Below are 11,954 nucleotides of genomic sequence, written 5' to 3'. Positions count from 1 at the left end.
TGTTTCCTTATAAATACATCAGGAAACTGTTTAGACTTACTCTTAAAGAGACTATAATAACAAACCTTTATACTGTTGTACATCAATTTTAATGGGAATAAGAGAGGGAGTATAAACAGCTTATTAGTGGTTTACATACCTGCCAGGATGGCAAAAGTGATTGTAACTTGCATAAATAACACACTCAAGAACATTCTACATTCCTCCTTGGTTTAAGAGCAATGCAGTTTATAAAACAAAACAAAAAAGTGACTATTCCCATTAAAGTAGGCATCAAAAATTAGTTTTGAGAAAGATGAAAGGAACATTCTCTAACTCCTGGATGCCAGGAAGCAGAGTTTTTTAGAATCAAAAACAAAGAGAGCCCTAATTAAGAGCTAGGCCCCACCCCTCAGGGGTCAGTCTTGTAGTTGGTTCTGTTGCTTTTAACTAATTCATTATTTTAATATAGCAAATGATTTAGCCTTTTCTCTCCCCCAAATTAGAACTAAACAGACATCATAACACACTTCAAAAATGCAAACACCCTGAGATACAGATCATTACCAGAATCTACACAAGGATTTGCTATTTAGGTACAGTTAGTATAATTCATAAATTCATTTCATAAAAATAACTCTCCCAATCTTCTGAGTTCCATTTTCTCCTATGATGACTACCAAAGCAATTTCCTCTATTGTTAAGATTCTTCTGCACTGCTTGAATGTAGAAACTGCTTAGCAAAATTCTCCAGTTCGTTTTCAAGTTGAACAGCTTTCTTTCTAATTTGAAAAAAAAGAATAAACACCATTCTAATTATCACAAAGGTCAATGAAAGAAATGAAAAAAAAATCACTAATAAGCTGCTGCCTCATTTATCTGATTAAGGTTCAACTATTATCAACCCTTTATATTGTATGTTAACTTTGCAGTAAACAGTCTTCAGTGTTTAAGGCCTTAAAAAAAGGTATACAAACTTTAATAAGAAGCTCTGTAACAGTGGAGTCACACCACTGAACACAGAATTTATATCCTAAGTCATGTAGTCCTAACGGTCTTTTAAATTCCCTTTATGTTAAGCATAAAGTACAGGATTTTATGTACAGGCATTATGTGGCTAGCAGATGTCAAAGGACCACAGTGTACCAAATATACTTTTTCTAAAATATTAGAACCATATACATGATGCAGCCAAATAGCCATGGTGAGAATTAAAGTGGAAGTAAAACTGACGAGGAACACAGATTTGTTGTCACCTATACTCTTCCCTATCTCTCCCACACCCCTCTCGTTCTATTGCCGAAAACATATGGTTGGGGTCATATAAGTTAAAATTCACATATGAACTCCACTGTGTATTCAGGCAATAATCCTGAAGCATTAAGTTAAATGGCTAAGTCTAATTTAGCAACAATGGAGGTTTCAAATATGGAATTTATTTTAAACTTTGGCTAGAAAATCCTGCAAAAGGTTAATTTGCAGTACAAGAATATTCATACTTACTCAAGACTGTCCTGCCAAAGTCAAAGGACTACCTATATAATAAGTGCTAATATACTTTATCATTTGTGCTTTATGATAAAAAGATGAAAATATTTAAAAACAATGGAAAACATCAAAATACAAAAATATGAAAAAACACTCCCTTGTTCCCCTGCCCCACCCAATTTTTTCTTTGAAACATACCCAGGTTACAAATCAAGTCTACTTGGGGCCTCCCTGGTGGTGCAAGGGATTAAGTCTCCTATCAACCTATCGCCAGCCACTGCAGCACGAGTTCACTCCCAGGCCAGGGAGGCTACCCACATGGTGCAGCAGAACTCTCTTATCTCGCCTGCTGCTCCCCTCAGCAGTGTATTTCAATCAGTCTGCCTATTCTGTTCCCCACTCTGACTCTGGTGAATCCTCGCACCCCCTGCACCTATGGCCTATACTCCAGTTCTTGTATGCATAAATAAATAAAAATAAATCTTAAAAAAAAATTCTACTAGATATACTTTCACAAAATTTGAAAGGTGTCTTTGAGATGATCTAACTTAAAATAGGAGAAAGGAATACATGAAATTCACTTGGTTGTGTCTGAGTGTGTGAGGAGATATGCGGGATCTAAGTAACAGTCATCTTTTCCAGAGATACTGAAACTGAGGTAGAAAGAAAATGTGACTACTGATCAGATTAGGACAGCATGGATAGATACTATAAATGTACATGCTATAAATATACATCCCAAGTTTCAGGTTACAAGGACAGCCTCTTCAATTTGCAGACTGCTCTTATAGCAATTGTATGCAGTGTTTGCCCTTTAAGTAGCAGCAAGGATTAAATGATGCTTAATGATTACCACAGACTGGGTGACAGTGAGTAATAAAGCTCAAAGCTAAGAATTGTCAATGAGTATAGACCTCATGGTGACAGTTCTGGTCATGTCCCCAAAAGTAAAATTTATTTAAGACCTCAAAGATTCTATGATAAATCATATTAAGCCAGAATTCCACGCTGTATTAGAATCTGTTTACTTTTGTTGCTTCAAACTTAATATCTAATAGTCCACAATGAAAACAGAAGTCACAGGGCTTGGAAATACAGGATTAAAAACTCATACTTCAGCTCTGAAAAGGGACTAATAAACTTAACAGAGTTTTAAGTTTAGACCTACAAAATGCTTTTTAATTCAGATTCTTTTCTTTTTGAACTTAGCTTTTATTGAAATTACAAAATATGTGAATTATAAATGAAAAGTTTTAATTTTAGCCAACACAGAAAGCTAAAAGTTTTAAAACAAATTCATTAGTGATTTTACGTAATTCTCTTTTGGTAATGAGACTAATAAATGTTAATGTTATTGAGAAGAAAAGTTCAAATACCTTAAGAGCTTTGAATTATTTTGTATTTTCTCCAACTGATCTATTTCTTTGGATAATCTAGCAATTTCTTCTTCCAGATGTCTTTGTGTGATATCAACTTGTTGGCACAAACGAGCAAAAGTGGTTGCCATTTCCCTTAAAATATTAAACAATCTTATTAGCAGTCATAAATGTCTTTTAAAATAAGTAAACGTTCACTTGAAAGGTTATATTAGAAGGATATAAATTTAAAACATACCTTAACACCTAAGGTTTAAGAACACTACTAAAAAGAGTGGATATAGCAACTGTGAAATTAATACGACTGTAGGCTTCATATCATTTGGCCTCAAGACAGTATTACCTCTGCTGTACAGCTGTGAATATGAATAAGCTATGAAATGGCAAGAGACAGTTATATTCCTTCATAAGTGCAAAAGACCTTATTCTTATCCCCCTGCCCTATAAAATTAAATTACTGAGAAGAGGAAAGAAAATCTCATAAACTTTAGTGACAAAGGCAAAAATAATGAAAGCACAGCAAAATCTAATGATGTTTCTAGAATCAAATGGTTATATTTAACTAGTTAAAACATTAGCTTTGACAAATACTATGTTTACATTTTTGCAAGTGGGAGTATGCCTAGTACGTGTGCACCTCTGGAATGATTGACTTACTCATTTTTCCTCTGCAACTGTTTTCCTGTGCAGCTTCATCTTCCCCATAGTTTTTTCCCTTTCTATTCTCTTTCCACATCACCAGTGTTTCATTATTGTAATTTTAGTAAATTAGCATTTATCTAGTATTACCTTACTGAGTAATTATTTGTGGGTGCCTCCATGAGAGTATAAAGTTCTTTAAGAAATAGGATCAAGGGCCTCTCTGGTGGCACAGGGGTTAAAGTCTCAGTGCTATCAAGCTATAGGCAGCCACTGTGGCCTGAGTTTGATCCCTGGGCAGGGAGGAAGCCCACATGGCGCACCAGACTTTTTCTGTCTCGCCTGCTGCTCCCCTCAACAGTGTATTTCAGTAGATCTGCTTGTTCTGCTCCCCACTCTCTCTATTGAGTCCTCTTATCCCCTACCTTCCACACCTCTGCCCTACACCGCAGTTCTTGTATACACAAATAAGTAAAAAAAAAAAACCTTAAAAAAAAAAAACATAAAAGGATCATTTATCTTTAACTTTTTATTTCCCTTAACCCCTAGCATAGTTATAGTCATGTGGTAGGTATTAATAAATGTTTGATGACCAAATGAATAGAATAAGCTACATTCTTTCCGTTTTTACATATGCAAGCCTCAGTTGATTTCTTCTGTGAATCTAGATTTCCATTAAAGAAAAAGATCTTCCTTAATATAATTAACATTAAGTCCATTATATAAAATAGAGTTCAATAAATATTTGGTGAATTGATGAATGAACTAATTCAGTGGTGTCAAATATGTGTACTCCTTGTTTGCATTTTCCACAGCTCTAACTGTATTAGTATAGGCTTTGCTCTGTGTCTGAAAGTTTCACCTCCCTGCAATTCTTATCCTCAGTGTAAATCACATCAATGCAAAATTATTTGTTCTAGAGCTAAATGTTAATATCACTACCAGGATTCTGTATTAGCTAAACTACTGTCCTAGTGTTCAGTTTACACTCAAATGTACCCCCTTTATATATAACACATGGGCACATGAAATTTTCTTCTTTCAAATACATTCCTTTCCCCCTCTACTCTCTTGCCTTTGATTAGGACCGTTTACTCTGCAAAGATCTTCCTATTGTACTATGCACCCAAATCTCATATGCCACCTCTTCTCTAGGAAACCTTTATTGATTCACTATCCTTCATAATTTAAGGTTTTAGGATTTCATATTATGAACTTTTATAGTAATTATCACTTTTGTCAAAATATGTAAATATTACTCCTGCTAAACTACAATCATCTTTAGCTCAGAAAACTCTGAATTCAGCTCTCAGATGCATTCAAATACAGAACACCATGGGTTGATAACGCATGATTTTATATGGTTTTTTTCAAAGCAAGATTTAGGATACATAAAAGAAGAAACTCAGTGGACCCAGGTATTTATTGTATTTGTCTTGAACTCTAAAAAATTATACCTTTACAATTATAAATTTGGGCTGTGACAGCAAAAATAAACTATGTCTACCATCACTCATTTAGACCCATTTTATAAATGAGCCCACATGTTAAGTAGTTTTCCACCTTAAGAGATTATAAAACGTGTTTACATTGTGACCATCTTTGAGCTGTACTCTATCTGTGCATGTTCTGCATATATATATCCTACTTCAACAAAGCTTTATAAAACCAAAGATGAATCTTTCAACTTACTGTTGTACTTGATGGCTACAGTTTGCACTTGTAAAACTAACAATCATCTGCAGCTTTTCAGTTGCATAGTTGACAAACTGCTGTTTAAAGGCTCTCTCTTTGGCACGAGTGGTCCAGGTCAGCCTCTCATAAAGATACAAAGCTCCATACATACTTAATGAAATAGATATAAGTCTCCAGCCTATAGCTTTCCAAATCTGTAATACAAAGTCACAGCTTTTACTTTGAGAAAGAAAAACAGCCTTGGGAAACAACTAAAACTTATGTGTTAGGCATTTGATAAGTTGATTCAATGTATCTCAAAGCGGGAGTTAATTATTTTAGGTCAGAGGTTTCAAAAACTAAACAAGTAAATTTATGCTGTTAATGATGGGAAGATTTTTTTAACCTATAAGAAGAACTACTAAAAATAATACTTTAAAACCACCATGTACTGCTCAGAGGACACTAGACAAAGGGTTTGCATCTTTCTATTTCTCCATACACAAACACTGTGTACCATGATGTGAAAATAGGAAGTATTGTTTTTCGGACCATCTACAAGATGGTGTTTCTAAAGATAAAAATATATTTTAAAAATTTATACTGTGGTAATCATTATTTTGTACACATAAAATCAATACAATGTTATATGTCAATTATTTCAATTATACTCTTCTTAATTTACTACTTTTAACCTACAATTTTTCAGGTCGTATTTATAGACCCTGGCAACAGAAGTAAATATACCTTTTTTGTGATTTATCATATAGCTTTGCAAAAATTTTAATGATATAATAAAAAGTGTTTTTCCTTACCACTCCTCCAATAACGATGACACCCATAGAAGTTCTAGATGTAAGAGAAGCTAATCCTGTTATTAAGGTAACCATGAGTTCTTCCTGTGATGCATTATCTGGTGTTGCTGGATTAGTAGGAGCAGTGGGAGTAGAGGCTAAAGATCTAGGGAGCTGATAAGGTGGGAGTTGAGGGAAAAAATTACAATAATTACAAATGAAAAAGTTATATTTATAAAACACTACAGAGTTCTTTTAGAATTATAATAGTAAAACTATGAAAAGAATGACTCCAATAAATGAGTTTACTATAAATATTTGAATTAAAATGGTCTGAAAGTTATTTTCTATGACATAGACCAATGACGTCAGAAAGAATGAGTTTCTCATAATATGTAAGTAGTCTACCTCTAATATGAGCCCCTCACTCTTAAAAGGAATTAAAAATTCTCACACCAAAATTACAACCTTTTAAAAAATATTGTACTGCAAAATAAAAACTGTATTTTATACTTCAAGTTACACCATAAGAAAATTAAGACATGGCACAGACTAGAAAACATACTTGGAAATCATACCTGGCAAAGGACTTTCATCTAGAATACATAAAGAACTTTTTACAAGTCAGTAACAAGTGAAATAACCCAATAAAAAGTGGAGAAATGATTTGAGTAGACATTTCACAAAAGAGGATACATGAATGGCTAACAATCACATGAAAAGATGTTCAAAATCATTAGTCATTAGAAAATACAAATCAAAACTACAATAAGACTACTTCCTACACACTAGAATAAAAAAGACAAATAATAACAAGTCTTGGTGAGAATGTTCACAAACAGAACCTTAACATATACTGGTAGTGAGAATATAAAATGGTATAGCTATAATTTCCGTTCTAGGTATATATGAAAGAAAACGAAAACATATGTCTACGTAAAAACATGATTGCTCATAGCATCATTATTTACAACAGTCAAAAGTATAAACAATTCAGGGCCTCCCCAGTGGCGCAGCAGGTTGTGAAGCTGTCCGCAGCCTCTGCAGTGCGGGTTTGATTGCCAGCTGGCCAGGGAGATTCCCACATTACGCGGCAGACCTCTCCTGTAGCGCCCGCTGCTCCCCTCAGCAGTGCCTTCGGTCTGTCTGCCTGTTCTGCTCCCCATTCTGTCTCTGGTGAATCCTCTCACCCTCCCACGCCTCTGGCCTATACCCCAGCTATTGTATAAATAAAAATAAATAAATAAAAAATAAATCTTAAAAAAAAGTATAAACAATTCAAATGTTCATCCATATATATATCATATATCATATATATCATATATACTGTGATGATAGTCCTTGAAAATATTAAGTGAAAAATCAGTTACAAAAGACCACATTTTTGTGTAATTCCATTTATAAGTAATGTCCAGAAAGAGTAAACTGATAAATTTCAGAAAGCTAACTAACAGTAGGGCGAGGTGGTAATGATGATTGACTAAATAGACACAAGGGTATTCTCTGGTGACAGAAAGGTTCTATCCATTGTGATGATATGACAACTCCGTAACTTTTTTGAGAAACTTTCGAAGTGAAAAATTCAAAAAAACTTTATTAAACCAGTGAACAAACTATAGAATCTGACTATAGATTTGAGGTTATCAGAGCATGAGGGTGAAGAGGGAGACCACAGGGTAAAGAAGGGTACAATCATGGTGGAGGGGGACCAATTATGAGTGCCTTGGTGATGGATGTGGTATGGTTAACATAGACCTGAAGGGTGTGATCCTACAGCTTTGAATCCTATACAGTGTTGCAAACCAATGTTAATAAAAAGAAACTAAAATAAAATTCACAAAAGAAAACTTCCTTAATGTTTGTATTTATTCCAATTAATGTGGAGTATTTTTGAAAATAAAAACCTTTAATTAAAAAAAGGTTTAAAAAATGAATGCAGAGTCACCTACAACAGCACTGAATGAAAACTTTGGAAATGCTTTCCCTTATACATAGCATACCTAATTCCATGTGGTAGACATTATCTCATAAATATAAAAATTTGATATAACTACTTCTATTTAGAGAAAATCATATAAACAAAGAAAGGAGAATCCCATACCTGAAAGATAGGCTCTGATAATCCTAGAAGCACCCTCTGAGCATTTGTAGGGCCCAAAAAACGATGAACAAGGGAAGACCAGCCCAGGGAAAAGCGAAATACAATATCCTCTTGAAAATCTGAGCATAGCTTGTGGCAATTTAGATCATAGCTGAGATCAAATTTTTTGCAAGGGATCAGTGTATGTAGTTTATTCTGAACACCAACTGGAAGTAATGGCTTCAAATTTTCTAGAAATAACAAAATATGACTTTTATTTTAAGAAACAATATATAATATTTTACATTTTATAATAAAATCCCTAAAGGAAAACAAATCCTTTAGTAACAAAGAAAAAATTATACATGAAGTTGTAGAGGATTACCAATAATTTCTTGCTGGGATTGAAGCATTGAAGCGTTGACTTCATTGCTGCACCGATCTGCCAAATTTCTTCCCATGCCATCTTCTATATGCTTATTTAATTCCTGTTAACAATGGTAAATGACCACATTACTTTGTCTCTAGAATATATGCAGATTTTATTTTATTTATTTATTTTAATAGATTTATTTATTTATACAAGCACTGGGTACAGTCAGAAGCACGGGAGGGTGAGAGAAATCACCAGAGCCAGAGCGGGGAGCAGAACAGGCAGAAGGACCGAAGTACACTGCTGAGGGGAGCAGCGGGCAGCAGGAGAGGTCCGTGTGCCATGTGGGACCCTCCCGCAGTGGCCGGGGAGCAGCCGGGGATAGAACCGGCACTGCAGAGGCTGCAGGCAGCTTCGCAACCCAGTGCTCAACCGCTGCGCCACCAGGGAGGCCCCTATGTGCAGATTTTATAAAAAATTTTTCAATGTAGTAAATGCTAAAAGATCTTATTCTAAGGTGTAACTTTTATGTGTACTTTTATACAGGACAGTTAACATTTTAGGAGTGCAGAGATGTAATAATTATTTACTGATTTCCATGCATAAACTAAAATGGTCACACCATAAACAAAAAAAGAGAATAAGGCAAGGAATTGCATGAATAACTTAACTTTTTTTAACTTACATTTTTATATACTTTTAATACACTTGGAGTAGGATGAAACTCAGAACAAAATTCATCAACCAAAACAGAGAGTCGACAAATTTCATCTGTCATTGCACATGAAACCTGAAAATTAGTATGAAAAAAATTAAATAAGATAATTGACTACTCAAAGATCAAATTGAAAAAATGTATTCTTTTAAGGTAAAAAGGACATGCTGTAAACAAATGTTACCTCAACAGAGGGGAAAAAATTAAGGTAACAAATAGCATTTTTAGATTATCAAAAATATTCCCTTTCCCAGATATTTTAGTCATATAAAACATTACATAATGTTACCCACCTTGTTTGCCACCTCCTCTGTAACTGCCCTGATTTTTTTCTTAACATCCAATGTTAAAAGATTCATCTGGTTTTGGATAAAGTCCAGTCTATCAATTTGGTCTTCCCTCTCTTCCATTGAATAAACCCTATTACAGTATGAAGAGTAATTAATAATCAGGGTATATTAAGTCCCAGAGCAATTAAGTAGGGACACTCACATATGTCAGCATGATGCAAGAAGAAAAAATCTCATTATTACATCTAGAAGGATTCAAGTATTTCACAAATGATTAATTATAAACTTTGTCTCTCTGTTCACATGACACACATGTGACTATCACAACAGATAAAAATCCAGCAAAGGATTCAGTCTCTAACTCCAAATACTTCATAGATATGAATAATCAAAAACTCAATACTGACTCTAATAAACATGGGTCAATAAATGGCATCCTATAAGCAAATCCAGCCAGTTGCTAGTTTTGTTAAAATTTTGGAATATATAGTTGTGCTCATTCAAAACCATTATCTGTATGGCTATTTTTTGCTAAAACTGCAAAGGAGAAAGTATGGTCCATACAGTCTATAATATTTACTATCTGGCTTTATAAAAATCTGTCAATTCCTGTGTGATACAGGAAAACAAAGACCTGAGAAGCTGTCAAGATCATTTTTAGTTATAACCCAAGTCACAACTACAACATCTTCAAGTCACTTTGTGCCATAATTACTTCAATATCTTGTATTTTAAAAAATTAATAATGTTAGGTAAATCTGGTGGACCAAATAATCACTTTGACTACTATAGTAAAGCAACTGAAGTAGAAGGGATAAAAATGACAACATATTTTCACTCTACAAAAATAGTTTACCAGACCTGAGATCACACCCTGTATTCTCACTTTTGTGTTTTGTATGTTAGACATTCTTCATTTTTATACATAATGTATTCCCATAAATGTGTCAAAATCAGGAAACAGACTTAGCTATCAGGGGAGTTTTGTTTTCAACAAGATCAAATACATTTAAAATTCCCAGTTTTCTGTTATCTTGGACTTAATCTTTGACACTTCATATCTTTCCTTCCAATTGACTTAAGCATACTAAAAGGTTCAATTGAAGTTTAACATCATTACATGTGTCACATCTGATAACATCCTGATCTATATTTGAAGTGTACAAAGTTTGTAGGAACACTTTTAATTAATAGTGTTGGCATTTTCATGTATCCATTTTCATCCCTATCAGGTAATAAATGGAATAAAATAGTGCAGTGCATTATAACATAAAGGGTAGTCCTTACCACAGTGACATTCTGGTTGGCAGGCAGTTTCACCTTCATACCAGTCAATAATAAAGCACAACTGGCATAAAAAAGTGATTTCAAGAAATCAATGCATAAATATATGAAAGAATGGGTCATCAGTTAAATTTAAAAAAGGAGAGTCACCTATTTTTGGATTTCTAAAAATTCTTCTTAAAGAAATGGTTCTTTCACTGCTTTGAATGTTTTTTAAAATCACTAAATATCTTAAAATCACAACTCATGTTGAGGATCCAGGCACTGAAATGATGTGCTGGGGTTGTAGAATATTCATTACAAACATGCAAACAGCCATCAGCTAAACCCACATAATTTTAGTGTGAAAAGTATTTATAATGTAACATTTCAAAACCTCAGACTAAGGAATTCATACTGACACACAAAAAAATAATTTTTTTTGAAATAAAATGAATTCATACCTTTTCTCTGCTGCTGTCACGTTTACTGAATCCATTATGTTTTTCACAGTATCTAGTATCTGTTTAGCTCTGATAGTGTGCTGTTCAAACTTTGTTTTCACTGCTGACTGCGAGATACACTCCTGCGAGGGGCCGAAGCCATAACACATTACTGTAATTCCATTTGAATATTTAGGAATTTAAACACAAAAACTTGCTGTTTATAACTTTAACCAAAACAGAAATAAAAGATTAAAAAGTAAATGCTTGACAAACACAAAATTACAAAGGTTAAAAAAATTACAAGGATTGAAAGGAAAAAGAGTTTTAACAGCAAGTTCATATCTTTGTGTAATTTTACACAGTAATGTGCAATGGTCTTTTGACTGTAACACTTTAAAAAATAAAGAGTGCTATTCAATATTTAAAAAAGGTTTCCCCATTAGAATTAATGATTTTATTTGGATTGCATTTAAGTCCCTTCTCTTTCCACCTCACTTTTCCTCATATTTGCAATAAATAACCTAACAAAGTTCCTAAGATAAAAATGAGAGGATTCTATACCTTACTAAAAAGATAGGTGACTATGTTTCACGTAGGATTATTAAAGGACTTCTATAAATTAAACAATTTGGAAAATTGTTAACTAACAATGTATGTAATATTTTAAATTATTTAGAGAAAAGTATTTGCAGCTATTTCAAAGACAACATTATTGATTTCATTGGATTATATAGTGTGTTCATATAGGTCCTAAAGATGTCCTATCTCATCTGTTTCACCTTTGAGCTAGTTGTAGTTTATAACCCATTAACAGGTATATAATCAATCTGTTTAATA

At 33.6% G+C, this 11,954-nt stretch overlaps 1 protein-coding gene across 2 annotated transcripts in view; it reads right to left on the bottom strand.

Moving 5' to 3' along the window:
- Positions 1-46: 46 nt before the first annotated feature.
- The window catches only part of MFN1 (mitofusin 1), a 31,706-nt gene continuing 19,798 nt past the window's right edge, over positions 47-11,954 (bottom strand). For both annotated transcript variants that reach the window (XM_037525143.1, XM_037525144.2), the window contains exons 10-18: positions 11,136-11,257; positions 9,412-9,538; positions 9,089-9,193; positions 8,416-8,518; positions 8,052-8,281; positions 5,972-6,124; positions 5,175-5,371; positions 2,844-2,978; positions 47-761 (exon numbers count right to left, since the gene is read on the bottom strand). In XM_037525143.1, coding sequence (XP_037381040.1) covers positions 680-761; positions 2,844-2,978; positions 5,175-5,371; positions 5,972-6,124; positions 8,052-8,281; positions 8,416-8,518; positions 9,089-9,193; positions 9,412-9,538; positions 11,136-11,257 — 1,254 coding nt within the window. In that variant the 3' untranslated portion in view covers positions 47-679. The remainder of the gene's footprint in view (positions 762-2,843; positions 2,979-5,174; positions 5,372-5,971; positions 6,125-8,051; positions 8,282-8,415; positions 8,519-9,088; positions 9,194-9,411; positions 9,539-11,135; positions 11,258-11,954) is intronic.

Source organism: Talpa occidentalis, unplaced genomic scaffold (assembly GCF_014898055.3).
Source record: "Talpa occidentalis isolate TD23 unplaced genomic scaffold, MPIMG_talOcc4v2.1 talOcc4.4, whole genome shotgun sequence".
Lineage (NCBI taxonomy): Eukaryota > Metazoa > Chordata > Mammalia > Eulipotyphla > Talpidae > Talpa > Talpa occidentalis.
The sequence above is the reverse complement of the archived record's forward strand: the minus strand, read 5'-3'. Positions and strand labels throughout refer to the sequence as shown.